We start from the raw sequence: 27,961 nt of genomic DNA, 5'->3' as shown, positions 1-27,961 counted from the left end.
CTTCTGTGAGGAGACACCAGGAGATGCTCCCATGTTGGACACAGCTGGTTCCAGCTCCCAGACAGATCTGCTGCTGGTTAAAGCTGAGCCCATCAGCAATGCTGCTGGCACCTCTGTGATGACAGGTTTAGGGAGGGGTAAAAAAAATGCTGCATAGGAGCTGTGACAGAGAAAATGTGAGTGTGAAACAGCCCTGCAGACACCAAGGTCAGTGAAGAAATGTCAGGTACCATGACTATGCAAGTACTCTAGTGTGTGTAATGTGTACTCTTGAGTAGCTTGGTGTGTGCGTTAGGAGGGAAGATCCCCTGTGCACCCGGCACTGCAATTAACCAACGTCTGCTTTCTAACTATCGTTTGGCGTGGAGGGTTTTCCTGGTTATGATTTTCAGTAACACAGCCACTGCTCCCACACAGAAGGTGCCAGGAAGGAATTCTGCCGCTGGCCTGCCCCTTCCCTTTGCAGCCATAGGACTGCTGCAACAAAACCAGGGCTAGGGGCTTTGTGAGCCAAGAAAAGAGCCCCCTCGCTTTTGCACTCTTAATGGAGCCTGACGCCCACGTTAAGACCATCCGGCTCTGCTCCCACAGGGCAGGCACCAGGCAGGAGCTGCGCTGCTGGCCCTTGGCAGCCACGGACCTGGCACAAGAGAGCTTGGGCTACCTGCTTCCTCAGCCGAGGGAACGGCCCTGGTGTGCTCTCAGCTTTGCTGGAGGCATCAAGAAGTTTTTCTAGGAAAAGAGATGGAAGAGTTTGAGGAAGATTCAGACCCCAGAAAAAAAAGGAAGAAGCTCATGGTCATCTTTTCAAAGTAAGCTACATACATTGCCAAGAACACTGCAGCCTCTTTCTCTGATCATCAGAGTAAAATTTGCAATTTTTTCTGTAATATTTAAAAATCGCCATGATGAGGGGAAGGTATCATACTACAAGTGCCGTGTTCATGTTAAGGAGGTTTGATCATACTCACGTAAGCCATCCTCAGGAGTCAGAAGTCATGTGCCGATAGTCACAACCAGTAATACAGGACTAATGCTGTGGTCTAGTAAAATTTATGACAAAATGTACTGTTTCTGTGTGAAAAAAGCCTATGTAACCTCTTCAGATATGGAAGTATTACTTTTTCCTGGTTTCCTGGCTCAATGAATAGTCAATTACACTTGCCTTTTAGAGCAAGGAATTGGTAAGGAAGGGCTGCCTTAGTGGTGGGATGCCCACGCAATCAATGAATTGGGAGGGTGGGAGTTTGTTCCAGCTCTGTTCTAGCAGTCATACGCTCTATGGCTTTGCTGTAAGTTTGGTTTCAATTGACGATCTAAGCTGCTTATTTATTGTTTGGTCTCATATTCCATATGGATCTTGTTTTTTGTTTCTGTTGTGACTTCTGCAAATAACCACAGAGGAAAGACACTGAAAAGACAGTAGTAAAGGCAGAAGGGAAGAAAAGGGATGAAAAGGGACAAACAATGGGATAAGATTGCGGTAAATGGACTAACAGTTGTTTTCTGTTCATAAAACTTTCTAGTAGATGTGAAGTGTCTAAAACTTGAGTGTTTCACATGAAATACATCCAGGTTACAAATAATTATGCCTCATTGCACATACCAAGAGTTCAGAACTTGACAGCTTGCTTCATTACGTTAGCACTTAGCAGTTAACAAAACATTTAGTTCCCCAGAATGTAGAAAAAGAAAAGAGAATGAGAGTGAAACATGAGAAAAGAAACATTAAACTTATATTTTGTAGCCTTTTTGAAAACTTAATCTAGCTCTACTCTTGGTGTAAAAATACTAATTTTACTTTTAGGCATTAAAGCACTTCTTGTGCTAGATAAGGTTTGTGTCAGCTAATGGACTGTCAGATGTTTGGAGTTCAGTGAACGTAATGGAAACGGCACTGATTTTGAGTTCCTACTTTCAGACGCTAGGTGGTAGAACTTGCTTTATTTGCATTTTTGCAATAGAAGATTAATTAGAACAGAAACTTACATTGGTGCTTTTAATGCTCGTGATGGTGTGGGAATGCTCATATACTTGAGATAAAATGAGAAGGCTTAACAGCTTTTTTTCTGCAACCTTTTCATTAGCAGGGAAGGAGTATCAATAGTAACATTGGATTTTTTTTTTTCTTTCTGGTGTTCTCCTGAGTAAAGGTTGCTAAAGCAAATAGGCAAGTGTGCCTTTTTCATTTAGCGTGGAATCCTTTATTAACTGTCTGCTGTTCAGACCACTCGTGTCATTGGTAGGATATATACAAGTATTAAGATGGTGCTTAGAAGGTTTCATGTTCATTGCTCTGTGCTTATTGGAAACATTCAGCTGTTGGTTAGTGAACTGTCATTCGCAAGCTGCAGGCTCTGTGCTGTTCTGCCTGTTTGTTATGAAAGCGATTGTCTTAGGAAACTTAAAGCAATTGGATTAAAGATCAGCTTCACTCAAAATTACATTCCACCTGATGATCAGATTAGGAATGTAGGACAGCATTCTGAGGGTTTTGTTTGCTTTCTAGACATACTCTTAAAGGCTGAGGGAAAAGAGAAATACTATGAACTTCTGTGAAAAGCTAGTAAGCCACAGGCTTCCAGATCCTTTGGAAATATTTTCTTTGAAGACAAAGAAAACACACAGTATGGTTTTGATTAATGAAAGCTGAGATTCTACAGCATGCCAGTATGGTATAAAGTAATCAATTCAAAGTATAAATTATTGTCTAATAGGATTACTGAAAATAAAGTTGAACCATGGAAGCAAAGCTCCCCAAACTATGTTTTTCTAAGCAAGCAACCTACATGTGACTGAAAGAACAAGTGGCATTTCACAATTTTGTATTTTAGTTTCTGAAGTCACTCTTTACTGGGAGGACAAGCCTTACTTGTCTACAGAAGTGGGTTTTTTATAAGTTAACCAGTACTTCAACCAAATTTGCCCTGTGGAACTGGGGCATGGTGCAAGAAATCCTAGGTTTATCTTTTTAGTCTTCATTCCTCGCCAAGAGTAAGTGTTCAGGTACCTTCAGGTCAGGAAAATCTGTGAGAGGGGCTTGCTTGACATCCTTCCTTCTTCTCATAATTGCCAGAAAACCCATTTTGCTATAGTATCCATTTAAATAGTTTAAATTAGCCTGGAATCTATAGATTTTCTATTCTTTTGCTGGGTGGTGTAGTTTAGCTTGTGTGGGTGGGTGTTCATGGGAGGGCAGGAGGAAGGATATTGAAAGCCATCAAGTGTGCTTGTGGTGACACTGATTTCGTTAAATCAGTGGCACTGGGTACTGGAATTCAGTTTGGTGAGCCTGGCTTCTAAGGGTCAGTTGTATTCTAAATTAAATTACATGTACGAACAAACCAAATAAATTAAAGTACAGAAGAATGTAATACGTGTGGGTTTCTCTCAGGGTGTTTTTGTGCTGGAGTTACCCCTGCGAGTTTGAAATCCTCCTAGCATCTGCATTTTCCTGATGTTTTCAGCTACTCAGCTGCAGCCCCAGTAGCCATTTAAAAATTAAAATTTTTGTGTTAGCTAAGTGCCTTACCTTGATAGTGTTCATCAGGTCATGGGTTTAAATACAGCTTCTGGTAACTACTGCCATGCACAGAGCTTTTTTGGTTTGTTTTTTCCTCCTTGTCATGAACCTACCCTTTCCCAAAGCAGAACCCGTTCGGAGTGCCACAGTGCTGTAAGGGTAGCGCGGGGCTCCACAGCTGTGACTGTGTCACACAGACGGGGTGGCTTTGGCCAGATCCGTGCTGGCTTTCTTAACATGGGGTTCATCTCATGGCCTAACGCAGTATTCACTTCTACTGCTGTGCGTTGCATCTGTGCTGGGAAGCTGCCGGTATGGACAGACCGTGTTGGACAGTAGCAGGTAGAATAAAGAACGTGGAGAGGCGACATTTTAAGCTTCCCCATTTTGATATCTTTGCTTTAGAATACAGACTTGTATTTTTCAGTGAAAGAACTGTTTATGCTGTATGCCATTGGAAGGTTTTAAGTAGTGTGTGGACCCTGATTTGTGGTTTTTTCCTAACCTGTACATTTAAATATACATCTAACAAATTTTGCATACCTCCTGCTATGTAGGGCTTTGCTTTGGTTTCTGTTATTAAAAAATATTTTCTGGATCTGCTTTTCATTGTTTGGGTGAAGCAGAAACCAACTCTAAAGTGATACGCATTAGGTGCTCGAGAAAATTATTATCTTTAGTCCTTTTAGGTAAGAACACTGCCTTCCTGCTCCCCCCAGGCCCTTGGGCAGTATTGCGGTGTTGTCATTTAGGAACCTGCAAACATGAATCTGAAAACCTGAATGGCCAATGTTTATTGATAATACTTTCAGAGGTGGCTCTTTTGAAAGTTGGCCACAAAAATCTGATTTGTAATGGCTTGTGGCTGAGAAACTGGGCTGAAGTGTTTAAAATCTGTTCTTCCAGGCTTGACATCTGTATTCAGTGCAGCCCTTACTACAGGCTTTTGTTAAGGAAAAATTTAGAATTATCCTACAGAGTAGCATGCTTGCTTGTTTCTTACTCAACAGTAGTATTAACATTTTGGCTGTGAATAGATAATGAAATATAGTTTAAATAGTTAGTGAAGTGTTAACCTTGAACTTAGACATTTTAAGGAGCTGTTATGTCTGATGCTGCCTGTTACTGAAATGTATTAATGCTAATGGTATTTATCACATTGCCTCAACTACTGTCTGGGCTGTGGTTTATCTATAATTTTTGTGGAATCAGACAAGTAATCAATATGGATCAATCAAAAAGGACTCTGTGGTCTATTTCTTAATTCAAATTTATGCTAATGGTAGTCCCTGCTTTTACAAAAACTTTCTTTGCTGTCAGCTTGGGTAGCAGTATGTCACATACCTAAAGTTTTACAAATTTGCGATGTCACTCTAGCAGCAAACTATGCTTCTTGTAGAAAAAGTGCAATCAAGCTTTTTGGTTTTTTTTTTTTTGTTTGGGTTTTGATTTGGAGCTGGTATATCATGAAGTTTGAGAAATCATCACGAGATTTCTATACATAGTTTGCCAAGGAAGGTTTGAGCAAAGTTGTAATCGGGGATGATATTCTTCCTTGGATTCATCTTGTTTTCTTGAACTTAAATTCTTTTTAGGCAGTACTTTTCTTTGCTAGTTTTTTTAAGGAGTGCATTAGAATGTACCACTCTTTCCTAAGATCTTTTGAGTGTTCTGGCCTGTGTGCCTCAGAAAAGTGATTGCCCATCACCATTTTCCATGAAAATCAGTTTTCCATGATTTACCAGTGTTAAGTTGTTCAGCAACAAACAGGTAATTATCTAAGCTTGTTAGTGTTAGTGGGAATGTTTTCAAGCAGTCCATTCTGAACGAGATAGTTACCTCAGGAAGCATAGATAGTCCTTTGTTTTTATTGCCTTGGATGGTAACCTCACAGCAGGATCACATCTGATATTTCATGCGGTTGTAAATATTCCTCTCAAAACTAAGAGTGCTGTTTATGGACACCGAAGGGTTTCAGCTCATCTTGTACAGTGGATGCCTGCTAGTTCATGAGGATCTGAGTCATTGGAGGCTTCTTGTGCACTGTGGCAGCAGAACAAAGGGCTGCTTTCGTGCGTTAGAACACCAGTAAATGGGATTTGTTACCTTTCTCCCTAGTTACAATGTGATTTAAATGGAAAGTACAGCTTGGAAGAAGTAAGTTCAATGATAGCTTTGATCTAAGGAAACTAGAATGTTAAATGTTGAGAAGGCGCTTTGTTTTCCTGTCTCGTTTTTGGCAGTACCTATTCTGCATTGAAACCCACATTTGTTCACCTAGTAAGTGCAAGGTGGTGCAAGCAGAACGTGACCATTTTACTGGTCTTGCCTTTGGTGCTGAAAAGTTGCTAATACTGAGCTGGTGCATATAGATTTGGAGAGACATGATACAATAATACTGCATTTATTAATAGAGCTAAGTGTTGTAGAAGATTAGGTGCTAGAGTTGCTATTTGGCTTAAGCTTTTAACATTTAGTTGACATTTAAAGGCAAATCACATATCTAATAACTTGAGTTTCAATGATAACACCTCAGTACTGTTGAGACGGTGATACAAACTGATAAAAAAGCCAGAGTTAAGCTGGGTGGGTTTTTTTGTTGTGTTGTTTCTTTTTTCTTAGGTTCTTTTTTTTTTTTTTAATTGAACAAGAGTGGTTTTGGTGTGCTCTGAATAACATCTTGCCTCCTGAAAGTTATGTCTTTTCAGTTTTAAATATTGTTATATCTTTCTAAAATAAATACTTAATGATATGCTCAATAAAAAACCTCTTAAAGTGGCACGTTACTGTTTTTGTATTTGTTCTTCAACTGTAACTTTTACATTAACTCCTTTTTAATGAAATAAGTGTTAATGAAATTGATGGTATGGCAGTGTATCTTGATACAATAAAGCAGTATTGGTAGTACATTAAGGAGAACAGTGAATTATCAGATTGGTTGTTTACTGATAATTTTAGTCAGTTAGAAAAAAGTTTAGTTCCCTAGCTCAGTAGCACTGAGTACGAGCATATCCTTTGACAAAGTGAACCTGTTAACTCAGAAACCTAATGGTAAGGAAACGTATGTGCAGAACTTCTAAATGTGTTCAGCATTAAAAACTGTCAGCTGCAATGTGTTACCAGAGATCAAGGTTTAATAAAGGAAATTTGGTTTGTTTGTTTTTTCCCAGTTACGAGTACTACAGCCAAAGTATTAAGTAGTTTGAAAGTCCTTGCACCAAAGTTATTCACATCATGTTTTCATTGTTTTTAATCGTCATAACTGTTGGGATGTGATCTAGGCAGACACAGGGAGGCAGCTCATCAGTAAACTTCAGAGATCTTGGGAAGATCAAGGTAAAAAGGACTTGAAAAGATAAATTGAGAGGGAGTTAATGGTTTGAGAGGATGTTAGAGAAGAAATTTTTCAAAGTAGTGAAAGTCTGCAGCAGCTGGCAGTTGACGACTCTGACCCAATCGGAAATGAGCCAGGATGCCATCAGCGAGCTGGCTGTGGTTTCCTCTGCTTAAAACAATTACTCAAAAACAATACCGAAATGGGTTAACTTACAGCAAAATGAAGCGTGGCTGGATTTTCACTGAGTAGTAACCTACATGTTGTAGTTACTTAAATTTAACTATGAAATAAGTAGGTGAATTGCTACTTGTTTACTCTGTAGTTCAAAGAATGTACAACATCTCAGAAAGGGTTATAAATATACTCTTTCCTGTAGCAACCTATGTTTGTAGAATAAAGTAATTCATTTAGAATGAAAAAATATACCACCTACCCCCCAGTCCTCAAATCTAAATCTTGTTTGCTCTTCATCCATAGGGTGGGTGTAAATAATGATAAAAAGATAGGTGCGAAAGAGATGTGGTGCTGGATCAGAGGAAAACTGTGGAAGAAAATGAAATGCACTTCCGAGCTGTGGGCCCTGATAGTGATGGTAAGACGAATGATTCCTCCATCTCCTGATGACATCTGAAGCCAGTTGCTAGTGGCCAGACCTACTGGCTGCTCTTCAGATGTGCTGTGACAAAATCTAAGTTCTTTTGGACTGCGTGTGATTGCAACTGATTTGATCCGTACAGAAGACAACAGAGTGAAGAAGTGAGGTGCTCCAGTCAGCACCCGAGTCCTATGTCAACCGCTGTGTTATTTCACTTGCGGTCATAGGAAATTATAACAAGTTAAGTGGCTCTGCTGGGGATGGGGTGAGGATGGTGACATAAACAGGTTGTTTTCACAAGGCCTGTCTGGTCTGAAGAAACACAAAAGTGAATCAGGTGATAGTTTTCATGTTGCCATTCATAAAGCTGAGTGTGATGGCCATGCAGCTGAACCAAAATGTTTTATCACAGACTGTTTTAAGTAATGAAACCAAAAGTTTGTCATTTAAGCATACTATGTCATGTCTGAGAAATGGTTCTTTCTTACAGGCCAGGTGCCACGGACCAAATACAAAATTAAATTTTTGGCAAGTAAGGGCTTTAATGAAAAAGTGATTGCAGAGAAGATCAGAAACAATGAAGAGCTGAAGACAGATGAAGAAAGTAAGTGCAGACTGTTGGTGTGTGTTGGGTTTTCTTTTACTTTCCTAAAACTTGAATGTCAAAACTGTACTTAAGATGAATGTTTTACTTATGCTTCTGCTTCTACAAAAATGTAGAATGTGTAAGGCATAAGACAGAAATACTAGAGTTCCTTCCGACTCACATCTGCCTTCCCAACACTCTCATTGTAAATATTAAACACTGAAAATCTTGGTTACTTATTTGTTACTCTTTGAATATTTTTCAGTTAAACAGTCTGCTAAAATTTGTCAGACCTGTGTTGTGCGTGGACCGTTGTATTGTTACTACGGGACCCAGGTCCCTTGTTGCTCCGAATGAAAGGAGCTGCTGCACCCCGAGCCTGGTCCTGGCACTGCGGAGGGGCTGTGTTTGGGTGGGCACGCGCTTGGGCACTGCGCTAGCAGCTGATAGCAGAAGGTTGCCTAAGAATTGTTTTATGTTTCATTTAAGTTCTCTAGAGAGAGATTGATCATTTCTTCCTTATTACTGTTGAAACTTTCATTTGAGTCTGGCTTGGTATAAACATGGGAACTCTTAACAGAGTAATCTCCCTGCTCCCCTCATCTAAAAGTATTTAAATTCACTGTTAGTAAAACACGAAGCCTTAGCCTTTCCTTGCAGGAATTAGTCATTTAAAAGTGGGTTGTGTTATATTTTCCATTTATCAAAAAGCAACTAAAATGCAAATGGGCCTTTGAATTTTATGGCAGGGAAAACACCTGTGTAGCGTGTTCTATGGCAGTGTGGTTAACTGCAGTTTACAGGAATGCTCATCAGATAAAAGATGTGCTGAATAAGGGAAATGTGTACAGAATCATTTTTCTACCTGGGTAACAAGCCTTGTTTGGGAAAGTCAGATTAGTTATCTACAGCTTCCTGAGGATGATAAGCAAAACTTAAAAATTTTTGTACTCTAGTGCAGTGTAAAAGTACCTTTTTTTGGCCTATATAATAAAAAATAAAGGAATGTGTGGATCTTAAGGCATGTTCTGAGTTTCGCGCAGAAGTGTGCTGTAGTTTGGATGCTGGGCCCCAACTAGGGGCACAACTTAACTTATGCAGATAACAACAGTTTCAACTGGTGACTGACAGCTGAGTTTCATTTAAGAAAAGTAGGCAAAGGGAGACTGACTTGTGACTTCGAACATTTGGGGTTGGCTACACTGGAAAACTGTAAGCAAGTGGTTTGATTATTCTGGGCTTAGTTATATCAAGGACACAAGTAAAACTTGCTGTTTAAAAACTGCCCTAAAATTCATATTAAGACTCTGAAGGATTTCTTTACTCTTCATAAAAAAACATTTATTGAAGACTTAAATCTTAAGTGCAGCTAGCAGTTAAAAAAAGTAGATGTAACTGTTGGGTTTTTTCCCCCACCTGTAACTCAGAAAGCAAAAGCATGCAAGAGCAATTCAAGGCAGTTTATTAAATTAAAAACAAAAAAAGTTTATCTGAAGACTTTAGTCTTTCAGAGTGTTTTTAAAACTTGTGAAAAGCCAATGGTTCAGATTTGTGTTAGTGTATTTTGCAGATAGCAGAGTGTGCTACACACAGTATTTTTTCCAGTGTGTCATTTAGAAAATGCCTACACCAGAAAAAGAATACTCTGTACAGGTATTTTTTTCCTGTTTGGTTATGTTCAGGACCGCTAGGTGCACAGCAGTCACGTTGTGTGTTGCAGGGTGGTTTTTTCTTCAGATCAGATGCATGGTTTTAGCGGAAACTCATGCGCAAATTATGATTCTCCATTGAGTTTAGGAAAAATTCAGCACTTTGAAAGTGCTTGTCTGCATGGTGTAAGATGAAGAAGTGGAAATGTGAAGTGATTTTGGTGCTGATGTATCTGTACACCTGTACTTGCGTTTTCTCCTTGCAGCAAAAATATTTCCCTTTACTGAATTATAGTGTTAACTAAAACATGTGCAGGGTTTAGGTCTGAAGTCAGAATGTTTTCTGATTTAGAATAGACAAGGAGTAATAAGTACTTGCATCCTTAAGTAACTGAAAACTAAATGTGTTTCTTGGTGCTTGACTTAGCATCTGTTCTTGATGTTTCCAAACTTCTTTTGAAGAGCTACACTCTTAAATCTCTCACAGTTCCAATGAATGACGTTTTTAGGCTGAAATACTGGATGATGCATCTTGAGTCTAAGGGTATAAGTTCTCTCTGAGTTGGTGATTCTTTTGAATTCTGAGCCTCTGACAGGGTGAAGGAAGAAGGGAGGAGCAGGGGCAGGGCAGGAGTCTCTTCATAGCTTTCCTAGTCCTCTATGGCTTTGCTTATACTGTCTTTTCAGTTAGATGCTTTGAAATGTATTGCTGATCACTGTAAAAATTAGGCTTTGATTTTTCTTTTTTATAATCTGTTTAATACAATTCTTAAGCTTAATTCATATGTAGTTTTGTGAAGGGTGAGGGTGCTGTCTGGAATTGTGGTGTGGCTCGAGAAGAAAACCTACATTCGAAATGGTGTGTAGTATGCATAACAACATTTTGTGGATCTCTGTACCATTTTGTTAATTCAGATCCTGTGAGCTTGAACATACCTAAAAAGAGTTCAAAACAATAGTACAGCTAGTTATGGTTCAGATAATGTTGTATTAAGAAATGGCAAGTCAAAATAAGAAAAGCTGAATGTTGTAACATTGGAGTAATAAAATATGCCCCTTTTGATCATGCTTGGAACCGCTGTATTGGCAAAGAATATTTTCTTACCTGTAGTAGATTTAATGAGTGCTGTGGAGTAGAATAAACCTATGTGATGATGTTAGCCAAAGCACTAGTGCAGAGTGCTTCACGGATCAGCAGCATCTTTCTAGGTGTAATGGTAGTTGTGTTACTTGGTCTTAGAAGAAAACACGCTAAATGTTAAAGGGTTTGTAGCTCTACAGTTATTATCTGGGTAGGAGAAGAATGGGTTGACATCTTCCGTTCTTGTAGATCTTAACCAGGTGTGTGATGTCACAATTGCAATACAAAGAGATAGTGAATCTGAAGTATATTTTAAATGTGAAGAATGTTTTGGCTCTTTCAATGCACAGGGATGGTGTGAAGTAGAAAACAAAGATGATTTTTTCAGAGGAAAGGTACTACTGGTATTCAGGCAGGCGAAAGATGTCTGTTGGCGGTGGGCTTCAAAACACGAAAATAAGAAAGGTGAACAACAAGTACTGAACAAAGCTGGATTATTCCTACCTTCCACCAGAACCAGCTAACAATGCTGGTAGGACAGCAGTGTTCACTTGATGTGTTGAAGTTTTGATACAGGTGTAGCTGAATCTTTATTTTCATCTCCTAATTTCAGTTCAGTTGTTTGGTTAAAGGATCTTTCCTAGTGTTTCAGCGCACACTAGATGAAACTAATTGCACTTTGTTTTCTCTCAACACCCACTTTCCTTGAGAGTTGAACTGTAAAATAACTGTTTCATAGGTCATCCTTGTTTAAACAATTGAGTAACAGGGGAAAGTACATATTTTTAAGAACTCTAAACAGATTGAACATGATAGCTTAAATCTTTTTCTGAAATTTCTAGCACAGGAAGTTTCAGATAACCTGAGGGACTAGTGGTACCAAGCTGACAACCCACCTCCTGATCTGTTCTTGAACGAAGAATTCTTGCCCTTTTTTCATCCAGAACATAGTAGGGGAATGCTGAAGTTCATGGTGAAAGAAATCATCTGAGATTTGGGTATGCCATTTTAAAATGCATTTCTTGGGAGCTGTTTACTTGTAAACCATTTTATTGGGTAAACCTTACGTCATTATGCTGTCATGGTTCAATGTGAAATTTTGGCATATCTTATTTGCTCTGTTCTACGCATCTTTTAATGTGATGAGTAAGAAAAAGAAACTGTTAGAACAAATGCTGGCATCTCTATGGAATTGTCTGTGCATCTCAAAACTGAATTTAGTCTCTGGTTGTTAAAGAACAGCACAACATTACCTATTAGAAAGACATTCTCAGTACTTCATATGAAGAAGATCAGCTGACAGTAAAGTAGCACACTGAAGTGCTACTGCATTGTAGGGTTACTGTAGCAAAAGTAAAAAAGGTTTGATGAACAATAAAATACTATAAAATATATTGATGTGAATGTTCCATGAGGAGGGCATTAATTGCTTTGTACTTCCCCACTACAGCAGCCATGTAAGAATCATGTTATATAGTCATGAAATTGGAAATAAATGGTTGCGGTTTCTAAGAAAATATATTTTTTTTAATTCATGAGTATTGGCACACATCTTTCTTCTTCTATTGAGTCAATAGTGATGCATATTTAAAACTGCTAGAACACCTGTCTTAAAAAAAACCCAAACAAACCAAAAAAACCCCAACAAGCTACGACTTTGCTAGTTATTAGCTTAATAAATATGAAGAGTTTCCAGTGATACTTGAGTATGTGACGCACAGACAGACGACTCCAGTATGCAGTCTTTTATGAGAGTTAATTTACCTGAGCGCTAATGCAAGGGGAGACTGGATACAGATGTAAGAAAATTGCTGTTGCAGTAGATTGTTGAAAAAAATCAAACAACAATAAAATAATAAAAAAAAAGCCCAGCTTGCCACCTGGTGTGTCCTTCAGGTCCGGAAAAATACTTTTTTAGTATATTGATGAGTGTATATTTTTTAGCCTTCTAAAACATTGTGTGTATACCATAATACAGAGTTTTTTGCTAACAAAAGATACAAATGATAACTACTCTTCTCTGCTGGAGTCAGGATTGTGGACTGCTGAAACCAGGCAGACTGTACCAATGGCATCTCTGACTTGAAGGAATTTCTCATTTTTAATGGACATTAAGCAAATACTTTTCAGTTACTGTGTACTTCTGTTGTAGATCAAGATGGAGATAAGAAACTTACCCTTTCAGAGTTAATTTCATTACCTGTTGGTACTGCAGAGAACCAGCAAGCTCAAGATATTGATGATGACTGGGTAAAAGACAGAAGGATGGAATTTGACGAGGCCATTGGTGCTAACCATGATGGTGTTGTCACAATGGCAGAGTTGGAGGTAAGTCTTCCTCAGTTCTAGTGACTTTAAAACCAATAGCTAATTTTTCAATACAGGATTGAAACTGCTTTAGAGACTATGAAGTCCAAAAATATTTGAATTAACAGTACAGTGTGTGTCTACTTCACAGAACTTTGGGTTACAGTATTGCTTAATAGTGCTTGCAGATAGTGTCATCGTGCTTTTTGTTAAAGGGGGTTTCCTAGCATAACTGTTATTCACAGGTATGCTTTTAGGGTTTTCTGTCACACAGACACTTGTATGGATATGGAGTGCAAGAAAGCAAGTCACAGACTTCATTAGGTGCACTGGTTATTGGGAGAATGAGTCATACTTTCAGTTGCAAATGGAGTAACTGGCAACCTATATTCATTTTAAAAAAGAAAAACCAGCACAAATCAAACTCACTCGAAAAAACCAAACCACAACAAAAAAGCCAACAATCAACAAAACCTGGGCCCCAGTAGCCTAGAAAATAGCAGAGATCTCTTGTCTTTTAGTGTGTTTTTCTTTTTACAAAACCAAATTATTATTTTCAAATGTGGATTCTAGTTTGTGGCCTTTTAGACTTTGGTTTGCAGAAGAAAGGCTTTCTTCTAATAATTCTGTCTGCAGAAGAGTCTACCAAACACCATGAAATATTTCGCACCCTATAGTTGTGGCAGTGTCGTGGCCAGTGAGGAGGCTCGTGGCTCACTTTGGGCTTGTTTTTTTTCTTTCTGGATGTAAGAATGTACTTTGACAGTTATTATTGAATTAGCAGAATTCAAGCTGCAGCATAGGCAGTGTGAAAGGGGAACCTGTAAAACGTTGGCTTTTTCCCTGACGTAGGATGAATGTTAAATTTCCTAACCTCAGTATGCAAATACATGGGTATGAATGATGGTGTTAGTAGGGATAAATGGTTGTATTGTGACATAGACAATGTTAATAGCCTTTTTACTGAGAACTTTCCTTTAAAAATAGGTGCTTTATCTGTGAAGTCTTTGCATATGTATGCACACATAGATGCATGCATGTATATGTCACTTCTAGGAAGAAATTGAAGATAATCTTGAGTCTTCTACGGCATGAACTAAAGTGCACTGCTTGAAAACTTTTAAACTATTTTGAGTGAAGTGAAGGAGCAAACCCCTTTGTTTCTGAGACTTCTGACCTCTGTAACGTCTTCTTGGTCGTTGAAAATGGAACAAGAAAGTTCTGAATGGAACACGTTCTCAAAGATTATCTCCAGAAACCAGAAAACTCATGTCATACAGATCGGCAGTGGGCTGCTCCTGAATTTTGAATTGAGATTTCTTCACAAAAGACACCAGATTTGATAATGAGTTTAGTTTGCAACCAAAATGTAGACACTTGGCATAAGCCGAGAATCTGGATTTCTGTTAGAACAGCCAAGGAAGCAGTGAATAATAATAAAAAAAAATAAATAGGAGATAGATGTAAGCCTGTTAAAAAGACAGAAAAAGGTGTTAACACCTGACTTACTTTCACTTTGGGATGGCTTACGTTGGTCTTCTAATTGCTGAAGCTTACATAGAGCCAAGGTTCATAATTCTGATGTGTGGAAATGTGTGCTTAGTGATTGAAAATTTTTTTCTTACTTGTTTTAGGAATATATGGATCCTATGAATGAATACAATGCCCTGAATGAAGTGAAGCAAATGACAGCAGTAGCAGATGAAAATCAAAACTATCACTTAGAGCTGGAGGAGATCCTGAAATGTAGTGAATACTTTGCAAACAGCAGGCTTATGGACTATGTATGTAATGGTCATGAGGAGTTCTGATCCTGCTCACTTTTCCAGAGCTCTGAAGCACTTTCTTGGTTTCAATTAAAACAAAAGAAAAACAAAAGAAAAAAAAATCCAACCCCCAAACAGGAAGTTACTTTGCTGCTATCTGTGTTACATGCCTACAGCATGTTGTCCTAGACTTAAAAAAACCTTCTGTCCATACATAAGATCTACAGCTCTGTTGCCTTCAGTGTGAGTGGAAAAAAAAGGCCCATATTACATGGGGCAGGTACTGGACTACGTCAGCTCACCCTGGTTTGTATAGTTAATCCAGCTGAAGATTCAGCTGTTTTTGGCTAATCATATTTGGTGGATGCTTCACAAATATTTAACTCTTCTTGTAGCCCTCATAGCTGCTGATCTATGGAAATCACAAATAACACTGAAAGGTGTTGGCTTTTGTAAAGGGGATTGTAGGTCAAATATGTGTGTTCTGACCTCATGAGAATATCCATACACAGACCGGCTGGCTAATCTTCCAGTATTTTTCTCAATGCATCTCAACCTGCCTACATATTGTTGAGAATTTAATACGAGTTCTCCCTTCACCGCTGAATATCTTTAGGAGCTGTAGGAAGAACTTACTTCAAATGTTACAGAGAAGCTTCTGCATCTCCTTTAAAAAGCAAACTGGTTATAGTGTGACAGGTTTTTTGTTTGCAGTTGCACTGGGGACATGAGAGACTTGTGATTGCTTATGTCTGAAAAAATCAAATTTCCTTCTAAAATGAAACAATGGGGAAGGCTTCTTTGTGGACTTAAAGATGTTGGATAGAGCAATGGGATTCACCTAGGTGTATGATTAGCACTTAACTAAAATTCATTGTTAAAACTAGTATAATTACTTGCCTCTGGGCAAGTTAACAATGCTGATGAACTCATGCATGCTGAAGCTGGGGGAAATACAGGCTTTGCTTTTGAGCTGCTTTTGCCAGAGCAATGCACAGTCAGCACTTGGGAAGCCTTATAATCGGTTTGCTTTTGGGTAATCTTTGAAAGCATCTTGCAACACAAGGGTCATATCCGCTACTGTTTAAAATAGAAAATGTATTTTTACTCTGCTTCCATCTTTACTGTAAAAACCTCTCTTTCTGAACAGTCGCTTGAAAATCCAAGTGAGATGTTATATTTGATTAAATTTGTTCTCTTAATATAATGTAAAAATAAGTATTGCTACCTGTTTCTGTTTCAGTATTCCCTCTTTTTCTTTTTTTCTTTTTTTTTTTTTTTTTATTTTGGGTGTTAAATGGCCGTATCAGTCTTTTTATATACATATCTTTTCCAGTAAATATTTTTCTCCATGCTTTGGAAATGTTGCTGATTTTAGGTTTGTCAGTGAGTGGGAAAAAATTGAACTCTTCAGAGGACAGACAAATTAACACACGATTTTGAAAGAACTTTAAGAGAGGGATAAATTTAGTTGATAATCTTGTGTTTAAATGAGCTTAGAATGTCTGCCGTATTATTCAACCCCCACTCCCTTCCACCCCCATTCCAGCGCTCCACAGGTACTTGATTGCAGGTAGTGAAATTTTAATATGGCTAGAGTCTGGAGATGTTAAAACCAAAATCCAGTGTATAAAACCATGGTGCTTGGGAGAAGTCCTAGGTATGATTGGTTTAGATTGATTGGCAAAAGGTCTAGGTTTTGCTTTGCTGTTGTTTTAACTAAGACTTCATAAGCACATAATGGCCTGCACTTCTAACTAGCACAAAATCGTACATGCAAACATACAGTTTTGCAGTGTGGTTGTTCCCGGTCTAGTTAAGACAAAATTTTTAGCAATATTAGTTCATAATCTTATAAATGTCCTGACTGCATTCTGGTATTACACTCCAGTTGTTTGCACAATTCAATTATTTAGATATAATTTGAGTGGACAAGTTCTAACTTGTCACACCTGATGCTCAGAAAGCAAGTGCTAGTTTGCAGAGGGGTTCTTGAGCAGCTGAAATATGATGATGAAATTTAGAAGTTTATCTGTCAGTAAAGGCAATGATTATGCATATGCGATCTTAGTTTAATCTTTTGATAATATGAGCATGGAATCTCTTGAAAAATACAAGGTTAGCAGTATCTAGCTAGTAACTGCAAAAATGTTAAAGTATGTACTGTTGCTGTCTTTGCCACACACCTGATAAATCTGAAACTTGAGGAACAACTGTGAAAAATTAATTTTTAAAGTATGCATGGAGTTATACATCTTAACATGTTTCATTTTTCTCTGCCAGAAATCAGGATCACATGTTAACTAAGAGCTGTAAGGATAAAGAGGACTGCATGGTGAGATTTGGAGGTACTTGAGAATATTCCTGGTTTGGAATTTTAGAAGTACAAACTATCCATGTTTGTCCGTAGACTTGTTTATTTTTAATAATCCTTTAAGTATTTTATAGGTACTCAATCTTTCTCAGATTCTTTTAGGTTCTTTCCCATAGGTGAACCCTTACTTGCCTGTGATGTCTAAGGAATCTAGAGACTTTTTCTTTAAAGCCTTTCATCAAGCACAAGTTACAAGTTCCATATGAGGTTTTGCTGTTTGGTTGTTCTTCAAGTACACAGGCAATCTGCCTGCTGTTAATAGGTCTCGGTTTATGAGTGCTGCTGTCTCCTGGACATCATCTTTGTATCATCTGTTTCATCTTTGTAGAATTCAAAAGCTTGTATAGAGTATCATCTAGGATAAGCACCTATAGTCAAAAATGATACCTGTGTATTAAATAAAATCAGGACAGGTTCTTATTTCTGACCCGTAACATGGTTCAATTCACCACTCTGAAGCTCTCCTCTCTTACTACACCCAGAGTAGCTGCATGCAGGCTGTTTTCTGGGAGCAGCCTGCGGCACATGTGATCCTCATGGCAATGCCAAGCAGCGTTTTGGAGAGGTTAATTTGCATTGGTGAAAATCCAGCCAAGGAGTGTGCTAGATGTGAAATGTTTTGGCTAATTGTTGTGTTCTCTCCTTGTTTTGTTTACTTGCATAATATGGCCATGTAAAGGAATCTGGCAGTATCAAGCCAGGTAACGCTTAGGGGTGCCTTGAAGAAAAGTTGAATTCTGAAGATGGTATGTGGCTAACTGCTTTTATTAAATGAGCATTTAACTTGTATTAAAGTATCTTTAGCAAGAATATCAATGCTTCATCATCACTGCTCTTGTGGTTTGGGAGTTCTCAGTTCAAATGTATATAGCAGAATTTTAACCTTACCCGGTTTGTGAACACCATAGGAGTTTGCTTTTTCAGTTCTTGTTGAATAATAATTGATTTATTGAATAGATAAAGCCTGCTGCTGTTTGTGAAAAAGAATTGGGGAGAAAAATAAATCTGCTTAAATATTGCTCGAAGGAGTGACTGAATCATAAGGCGTAAAGCCACTTAAATGGCATGGAGCATGATACCGCAGTGGGAAGAGTCTTGGGTATTTCCCACATGCAAGTACCGAGTGTGAAGGTAGCTGAAGTCCAGCTGGTGTGGTTTACTTGCTCTGGCAGAGCCTTGCTCCCTTGTGGAAAGAATGTCTTTAAGGTATAACTTCCATTCCATAGTGGCTGTTTTCCAAAATGCTTGGAAAATAGGAGAAGTAGGAAAACAGTTACTGTTTTGCCTCGCTTTTGTGTCCTTTCCACTCTTAAGCAGTCTTACAGAACCTTAAGAAAAATGAAAAGCATCAGTTCTGGATAAAACACGCCATGATGCTGCTGTTCAGTCCTCCCGAAGAGTGCAGGCTAATTGGGATTCCACGTGTACTCCTGTTCCAGTCACATCTCCTTTGCCTTTAGGTGTGAACTGACTGTAGATCTGCTTTGTCTGGGAGGTCTGGCTATTTTTTTTAACCAACGTAAATAAAACACCTTTCGCTGTAGGATGTCTTGTTTACTTGGGCCTTTGCATAAGAGTTGCTCAAGTCTTTTAGAACTGGAAGACCTAAAATTTGGATCCTAGATCAAAAATTCCGGTAGTGAGCCTGGAAAGTTAAAGCCACTAATTCTTAGTGTGATCACTTTTCTTCTCTACTCCACATGCTTGTGTTGGGCGCAGGCAGGACCACAGTGCCAGTGGGCTGTTCAGCCTGCTCTGTCACTGCTGGCTTGCACAGCTGGATGGAGAAGCCCTCTGGGGGTGTGGATTCCAGAGTTAACATGCTTCTGTGGAACAAAACAGGCATCAGAAGTAGCTGGCACATGAATGTTGCATCCTGTGCTTTCATGGGGCACACCTCTGCTGGAAGCTTTTATTTCCATGGGAGCAAATGGTGGGGGTAACAGAGAAGTCCCCGAGTCCGGAGTCAGAGGCTTACTGCTCTTCAGCGGCCGAGCGGGGAGCCTGGGGGTAAGGGACTGGGAAATGGACACTGCGAACGCTTCTCATTTGTAGCTTTTGCTGTCTCCAAATACCAAGGGCAATACCAAGATGACTGATGATCTATGATTCTGCACTCTCCCTGGGAAGAGAAATGTATTAACAACCTTATTTGTTATGCAGCAATAAGTTGTGGGTCTGTGGTTAGGGTGAGACCAAGGGGAGAGAATCTGTACTTCGTCTTTTAAGCAGCAAGCCTGTGGGCTACGCTTCATTCTGCCTGTGGCTCTCATTCATGAAGGTTTTCAGGTGTTACCTCTGTATGGCTTTAACATCACTCTTCACAACAACAAGGATCATCTCTTCCAGCTCTCCTGGCGTTCAAGACCTGTGTTTAGCACTGTGCAGAGAGGTACGTACCTGGCTGGAGCCACTCTGGTTTAAGGCTGTGACTGGAAATCTTTTCATAACACTAGTCATCATGCTGTCTTTCTACCTATGAATATTTCAGTTGTGAACAGAAGAAAAAAAGTGGGTTTGTGGGGTGTGGGAAGAAGGATGGGGGCGTGGAGCACATGCTGGGAATTTCCCAGCAACTGACATGAATTTGTGCTGGTCACCAGCGATTTAGAATCTCTTCTCCAAGAGTTTGCTGCTATCAGAATTTTTCAGGGACAGTAGGGCTGCATTATGGTAGCTCTGGGTTTTTATTCACAGTTTTCTACTGTTCTGTTCTTGCTGCTGGCAGTCACTGTTAGCCATTGCTTGGGACTGAAATGCAAAGAACGTGAATATCTTTTTGGTGAAAAATGCTGCAAGGACTGTGCCCCTGGTAAGTAATTTTCACTGGATGTTGGTTATACTTGCTTGATGTAATATTTATCAGTTAATAACTCATGACTGGTAGAAAACAGCTTGATGGATGGAAATACCATGCAAATGTAGGAAGCATAATATGGAGAGAAAGCATTTGATGAGGAGACTTTCAGTATAGACTGACCGAGATTATTTCTATAAATTAATTTAGGAATCCTCTTTGAAAGAGCTACATGTTCTTTGACTTCTTTTGTGTGGCTCAGCTGGCTTAATGTGTCAGTCTGGGCATTTTCATTGTGGGAGCATTAGCTGAGAAAAGATGGTAGCATTTATGTTACTGTCCTTTACTGCCACAGAAAGAAGCTCAGAAATCTTGCAGAAGAATGGAAAATGTCAGGTAATTAATTCTGGTGGTATAGATGTATTTTAAGCTTCCTTTTGTTACGAGGTTTATACTGCTTGGAGTGTTTTTATGGAGGAAAAAGATATGCTTGATTCATAGGCAGAGGTTAGCAAAGCGTAACTTGACATGTAATGTATTTGTTTCCTCCTTTCTTATTGTAGAAACATAATGAGCTGAGCCTGAATTCTGAGTTCTGCATGTGTGTGGTTTTTTCCACAATCTGACTATCTCTGAAGGCAATGCAGTATTGAGAAGAACAAATGCAAAATGTCAAACCTCAAATATTTTAATAGTTGGGATTTCATTATAGAAATGACTTAGTGATGAAGTGTAACAAGAATTAACAGGTAATACAGCTGTTCAAGGAGCAATCCCCTTAACAAAGGGGGTTATTTTTAGTACAGTCAATATTGACTGTACTAAAAGACAGGTACATGCATGTACACACCTAGAGAGGGTGTAAGTCATGTCTTAAATGCAGTTGCAACTTGAAGTCTTGCATATGGTTTTATGTGCATCTTTTCAGAATAGTTACTTCTCTTTTCATAATTAAGTCTACTACACAATATGGTGTGAACTGATGCTGTAGTATTGTCTTCAAGATGCTAATTGGAATAAATTCAATTTATTGCATTCTCAAAATGTTTGAATCTGAGTGTTTCTGAACTCGATTTAAAGAAAGGTGTATTTGCGTGCAGATACAGATAATACTTTATCTCTAAACTTTTTTTGTTCCTCTTTACACTGAAAGAACTTTCATCAGTTTTTTTGCATTGTTAGCAAATCTGCTGCTGTTGCTTCATAGTTTCTTCCTGATTGTGTAGATGGTAGAAATGCAGAAATGTTTTGCTTATATTGTGATAGTTAAAGAGATCTGGTATTTTGCCACTGATAGCACTCAATAAATGAAGAGAAAATTGGAGCGAGCAAGAGACTTGGTGCTCATTGTTCATGTGCAGAATGGGAAAATGGAGAACCAAAATGAAACAGTCTGTGAGAATGAGGATGTATTTAAGCTCAACTGTAAAAATGCTGGTCATGAAAGCTGTCCGTAGTTCCTGCTGTGCGGTATGGAGACAAGCTAGCGAGATAGAAGGAACATGTCTAACTCCTTTTCCAAAATTCACTGTTAACTTGCTGTTTCAGTTTGGGCAAATGGCTTTGCTCACAAAACTTGTCATCCTAGCACATCAATCTGGAATTCTGTGTAAGTACTGTGTATCGTACAGGTTGAAATTTGGGGGTACCAAGCATTCAGAGCTTGTTTCTAAACGTCATGTGTGATACAGATACACTGTTTGGAATAGTAATAAACGCGTGCCTTGCGTCTTGCGCTGTGTCTCACTGTTCATGAAATGAAGCTAGTAACAACTTTGATGTTGGGTGCCAATACAGATGCATATCAAAATATAACCACATTCTTTCATGCCTGATGGGCTTTCAGAATGCCAGCACAAAGGTACTAGAAACATTTATTTTTTGACTGCTTCACTAATGAATTTTCTGTGAACCTGAGCAGTCCATTACCATCTTTTGTACCTGTTTGGGATTACTTTGGGTTGAATTGCATGATTTATTTCATAAGGAAAGGCAAGATCTTTTGTAAAACCATTGTATTATGCTGGAGATCAGACCTATTGCTATGCTAAATCCCTGCTTTTTTTCCTAACTGACACTGGCTGCAAGCTGTGATGTCTAAACCATATGAAAAGGTGGTTTGGAGAAGTGATATTTGGAATCCACTGGCAGAATCATCTGGGGCATTGCCTCAACTCTGGGCAAGTCACCAGGCCCCTGCTAGCCCAGTTTAGCTGCTTAATCTACAGTGATGCTATGGGTCAAAACTTTCAGGGATTCTGGCATGTCTAAATCTGCTGAATGTTTTCAGCCAGAGTTGTAGGTGGAACCGTTTTTTTCTGGGCACATTTTCATTCTAGTGCATGAAAACAAAGAGGGTTTCCTTCTGATAACTATCAGTTCCTCCTTTCTACATGGTCTTTGTTTTAGGTGAAAGAATGAGAAAGCGCTGCACTGCAACAGCAGACACAGTCTGTGCCCCCTGTCAAGATGAGTACTTCAGTAGTGAGCACAACCACAACTTCTGCAAGAGTTGTACAATCTGCAACACTAGTAAGTCAGCTGCATGGTGGACATTTCTTGATACGAGTTTGGGAGGCAGCCAGTCTTCATATGCTTTCTTTGCGTGCTCCTCAAAGGCTGATGGCATACAGCCTGTCACTTGAGATGACCGAGCCCAAAGACTGGGTTATCATTTCAATAGCTGATATCTCCTGGTTGGTTTTGATGGTAGAGCCTTCGAAGGAAGCAGGCTTGTACTGCCTGAAAAAAGGTGTTTTCAGAATTGTTAATAAATGGTTCTCTGCAGTTGTTTCTACACATGACAGATAGGCACTGACTAGTAAATGTATATATTTTTTTATTTCTTAACTTTTTTCTTGTCTCTCACTTGCCCTTTATTCTGTTGTTGCTAGGGAAGGGGAGCGTGGAAGTGAAGAAGTGTGAGAAGACATCTGACAGAATTTGCATGTGTGTTGCGGGCTACATGCCACATGCCAAATACACGCTGGGAAGTGGTAAGTTAGTGACGTGTCAGATGCTCCAGCTCTTGCCTTCGCTTCAGATGAGGTCGTTATCTCTGGTGTGAAAGCTGTTGTCATTTGTCTCATTGATATTTCTGCGCAAGTGTTGTAGCAGGGTAGTTGTAGCAAACTGTTGCCCTGTGATTCCTGAGCTGTCAGAAATCTTAATGCTCTCCTTGTTAATAGCCATAATTAGCCAGTAGCGAAAAAGGAAACCTTGCCAGCTGCAGGCTGAAATGAACACTGAGCATGTTGTGTTACTTCTGCTCCAATGACTACGGCGTTCAGAGGGTGTGTGGGTTTTGTTGTGTCTGTTCTGTAGGCTAGACTACTAGTAAAATTACTGTGTAGCTATCATGCAGTTACGTTGCTAACTGAACTCAACTGCTGCCTCCTTTTTTTGCAGTATGCTCACCATGTCCTGAAGGGTCTTATTCTGTAGGAGGAAATGAAAACTGTCGACCTTGGACCAAGTATGTATCCCTGCTCCAAACATGTTCAGAGCAACGTTTCAGGTTTGCTTCTGTAAGCAGCTGATGCCCAAATCGTGGTGTGTAGAGTAAACCTGCAGTGGGTGCACTGCGACTATGTTCCTCATGCCTCCCAGGAGCCTTGAGCAGTCTGCATACTGATTTGAAGCATCTGTCTGCCTTCTGCCCTTTCTCTCTCCACCTACAGCAACAAAAACAGCCTGTGGTTTGTTTTTTTTTTTAACATCTGGATGTTTTGTTTCTATAGCAAAAGGTTCCCTTGCCAAATGCAGCAGTGCTTCAAGGCGTTTGTACACGTACAGATAGATGCTAAGAAACACAGATTGTCAGTTTTTTTCCATAATAACTTCAGTTAGCTTAGTTATTTTTCACATATCTGTAGAATCTAGGAAAGGTGAAGCCTGAGTTTGTATTGATAACACAAGGATTGTAATGTTCACTCATTTGTTCCATGGAGATCACTTACAAAGTCGTTAGTGCAACTGTCTGAAAAACTGCACCGATTTATTTTCCACCTCTAGCTGCAGCATTCTTGGGAAAAGTACTCTTCGACCAGGGACAAAAACAGATGATGCTGTTTGCAGCAACCATGTCACACAGGCAGCTGCCTCTCAGAATGCAACACCTGCTTTGAGTCTCTCCACCGCTGACCACGGGAATAATATGTCGACCACAGTGTTCTCACCATCCAGACCCAGTGTGATTCCCTTCACTTGCTTGGATACAGAGAGCCCCACAGAGCCTAACTGGGGTAAGGAGCAGGAATGGCCAAGTCTAGTGTCTCCGTTTACTACAGCTGGACAGGAATTTTCACTTGAAACTGACCTCACTGGAAATGAAATCACACTCTTTCTTAGAAACCTTGTCTGTATTGTGCACAGTCTTTTCAGTGAGACACACACAGCATTCCAGATTTCTTGCTAGTCTGCTTGGCAGCTGGGACTTCTAGGCTTTGTGGTTCAGGGGTACTTGTGGGGTTCTTGGTTCCTTCTTTTGAAGCTGGAAAGCTGTGGGAACTCCAGCTAGAAACACGAATCTTTTTTAGTGTATTCTTCTGGTTTTCTTCCAGGGTCTCTATTCCTTATCCTCATTTGTCTGATACTGCTCATAGTGAGTGGAATGTCCATCCTCCTGTTGATTATCCAAGCAGCCAAAAAAGAGACCAAGAGGAGGCCTTTCAGAAACAACCATCACGGTGAGTTTCTTTTTATGGGGAAAAATATATAGGAAAGAATGATCACAGCCCCCTATTTGAACTTTGATAATTTCAATCATGAAGTTTACCTGGCTAAGTAGCACAGTGTCATCTGCAGTTACTACCATGGTTGATCCTCTATTTAGTCCTGATGCACTGGAGGTCATAGTGTCTCAAGTCTGCATTCTTACAGAGCACAGGTTCCCCTGCCTGTTGCCACGCAGAAGCATTTTCTCTCTCTTTCGTTGATTTTAATGCCTTATAACTTCCCCTTGCCCCCCACCTAGTCCCTGAAAAATGATGTAATGATTTTGTGCAGGGAATTCAGTACAGAGAGGACCCAGAATCAAAATATTTAAAAGTCTTTTAAAAAGCGTATTTTGAAGTCTTTGCCTACGCAGAGGTGAACTGTCTTGAACTGTCTCCTGTAAACACAGGAAAGGTTTGACTGAGAAGAGCTGAACTCTGTATTCAGAACTAAGTGGCAGCCTGGCTCTTGAGTCAGCCCACAGCTGCCTCGTGTTCCATTCATAGAGCAATGAATGAAAATACACTGTTCCCTATCCTTGGTGTTTTCTAGCACTGGCTGGAAAGACAAGCACTGAGCCATATGTCATTCATAGGTGCCTAGTCATCCATGAAACTGGAAAAGTCCCTGGCTTCCCTTTTCCTGCTTCTTCTGCTCTATACAGTATTTTTTATTTATTTTATTATCTGTTTTTCAGATGCAAAGAGCTTTCGAATTCCTATCCAGGAAGAACATATTGACTCCAATTCTAGTCTCATCAAAAACTGACTCCATGTTACGTTACTGTTTCCTGCATTTCTGAGCCAATCGATCGTAACAAGTGATGTGACAGAGCGTGCTGTGACTTTAAGTGTGGGTGTGTGTAACTGTTTAATTGCACTTCGGTTCCTTTGGGTCTCGTTTTGCGGCCCCTTTGGCATTAGGACCCATGGGAGTAGCTGTTCTTGGTGGAATCATGTGATTCTTTCTCTTAGGCAGATCCTGTTGCCAGGGCTGCGTTAGTTTAGTCCTCTGTGCATTGCTAGCAATTCTGTATGTAGTGATAGGCAATTGTCCCTGGACTGAAGAAAGTGTTTAGAAAGGTGTAAGAGCTGATCATTGAGCAGAGGGAAAAACAGGGAAATCAAAAGACCTGCTTTATGACTGCATTTATATTTTGTCTTAGGATTCTCAGTTGCTAAGCAGAGCACGTGTCTCTTCTCAGGTACCTTCAGTGTTTCACTGTAGTTCCCAAATGAACTCTCTTCACTTTAGGTGGAGAATCTCCCCTGATGAACCTAGCCACCTTCCTTTGTGCTTCCATTTTTAAAAGTTATTCCTTCTTGATCGTGTTGAGTGGCATATGTCAGCTATGCCTTCAGACATAGTTGTCATTGCTGGTAACTCTCGTGCTAGCCATGCACCAGAACAGTGCCGGGATTCTGGTGCTAGCTGTTAAGTGATTGCTGGGAGATGGCTATTCAATGCCACCTCTCTTTTCTGCATTTCTTCAAACATACCTATCGAGAAAATGTCATGTTAACACACTGAGCAGCATCCCCATTGTCAGGCCAACAAGTGGAATTACTCACGATCACCAGGTAGCTCCAGATCTCTGAGTGTTTGGTTATATCCCTGAAGATCTTACTCTGTGTGTGGAAGGTAGAATATGTGGACTGCCAGAAGGCAAACACAATGGTAATTTCTGATTAGAATATTATTAGTAGAAACTGTAGTTGAAAATAGGAGGAAAGGTAGGGTCCCACTTGTCTGCACTGTAAACTTCAGAAGTTGCCATGTATAACTGATGTTTTATCTATAAGCCCTGGGCAACTGACACGCTGTGTGCTTCCTCGCGGTGGACACCCCATTGTGCTGAGTAGCCGGGCTTGTCTGTCATCAGCAAGGCTGATGCTTCAGTCAGACTTGCACATCTCCACAGTAAAATTGTTTAGCTTAAATCATTTCTGTGGGGCTTGATTGCTCGCAGTGGCTGTAGAGAGAAACCCACAGGCAAGTTTGGTTCCAGGCAGTGCTCTGGATCTGGGGAAAGTCTGTTTATGTCTTAGGCTTAGGAGCACATACGTGGACACTTGGAGTTTTTCTGCTGATGAACGATACTTTTGTGATGGTTCAGGGAAGAGTAACTCCTTAGCTGTTCTCTGTTGATAAGAAGCAAGAGCTGAACTCCTAACACAGTGCCTACTGGCCAGGCCTTCAAGGGTTGCATTTGAGCAAAGACGTGCAAAGATCACGTAGCAGTGCTCCGACCATTCATCTGGATGATCACCTTGTGCCTGCGTGCTGTCAGTGCAACCTGCATTCAGAACTGAGCAAGTGTTGTTGATTCGGTCTCTGTGCAGTTAAAGTACCTGGTTCTTTGCCTGTACGCTGTATGAGATGAACTTTACTTCTGTAATGTTTTTCCACAAGTTAATCGGGCTGCAGTTTTGGAAAGCATTCAAATTTTAGGTAGCAAGTTCAAAATCTAAAGTCTCTGAGAGTAACCTGAAGCGTTATTGTGAGCAAATTTTGGTGTGATTTACATACCTCAGCTTAAAAGTTCAAGAAGAAGTAAACTTGAAAGTTATATAATACGGAAGTGTTTTTTACTTGAACTATTAACTCCTTAGTAGATAACTCATTAGAAATAAGTATTTTATTTACACAGTACCAAAGCATATGCCAAAATATGCAATAGGAAATGTATTCAAGAATACAACTGGTGTTTAGAAACATGTTTTTAAACATATGTTTTCTTATATGTTATACATATGGTGTACTTGGCAGTTATTTCCTATTTTGAAGAGCATATACAATGTATATAAACATTTGTATTATACACAAAGTGTGATAGTGTCTTTCTGAAATAAATTGTGGTAGCAGCTAGATGCACGTGCGTGATGTGTGTGACTGGAGAGTACAAATGAGCAAAAAGTTATTCAAAAGCAGGTTCTCCAAATGGTCAGCTCAGCGGGCGCTGAGTTTGCGTTCTGCCTTGCCCTGGCTTTCTGTGCGACTCGCGGAAGCTGTGTCGTGGTGTTCTCTGTAAATCTGGCCTGGCAGCAGTTCTGACCTGAGAGTTGCCAGGGCATTCGAGGTGATAAGGCTCAGCCCCTTCAAAAACATGGAGCCCCTGTCGTGGGTGTAGAGGTCTTCGCAAGTGTGCTGTGGCCTAGGTGCTGTCATCTTGCAGGGGGTTGGATGGCGAATCGCGACGGACGGAGCGGAGGAGCACGTTCCAGGGAACA

The 27,961-nt window shown here is 39.8% G+C and overlaps 1 protein-coding gene and 1 pseudogene across 2 annotated transcripts; both read left to right on the top strand.

Annotated features, from left to right (window-relative positions):
- The first annotated feature begins 744 nt into the window (after positions 1–744).
- LOC119144548 lies at positions 745–16,088 on the top strand (annotated as a pseudogene).
- A 2,925-nt stretch (positions 16,089–19,013) lies between these two features.
- Positions 19,014–27,599, top strand: TNFRSF4 (TNF receptor superfamily member 4). Of its 2 annotated transcripts, XM_037382329.1 has the most exons (8): positions 19,014–19,610; positions 19,947–20,030; positions 22,425–22,547; positions 22,910–23,011; positions 23,424–23,490; positions 24,030–24,259; positions 24,578–24,703; positions 25,429–27,599. In XM_037382329.1, the coding sequence occupies exons 3-8, from the start codon at positions 22,433–22,435 to the stop codon at positions 25,497–25,499; spliced, it is 711 nt and encodes a 236-aa protein (XP_037238226.1). In that variant the 5' UTR covers positions 19,014–19,610; positions 19,947–20,030; positions 22,425–22,432; the 3' UTR covers positions 25,500–27,599. The 2 variants fall into 2 exon arrangements, with proteins under 2 accessions (XP_037238226.1, XP_037238225.1); XM_037382328.1 differs by lacking the exon at positions 19,014–19,610 and having other exon boundaries at positions 19,864–20,030.
- Positions 27,600–27,961: the final 362 nt, after the last annotated feature.

This window comes from Falco rusticolus, chromosome 3, assembly GCF_015220075.1.
Source record: "Falco rusticolus isolate bFalRus1 chromosome 3, bFalRus1.pri, whole genome shotgun sequence".
Taxonomy (NCBI): Eukaryota; Metazoa; Chordata; class Aves; order Falconiformes; family Falconidae; genus Falco; species Falco rusticolus.
Note: the sequence above shows the minus strand (reverse complement) of the source record. Positions and strands in the feature narration are given on the sequence as shown.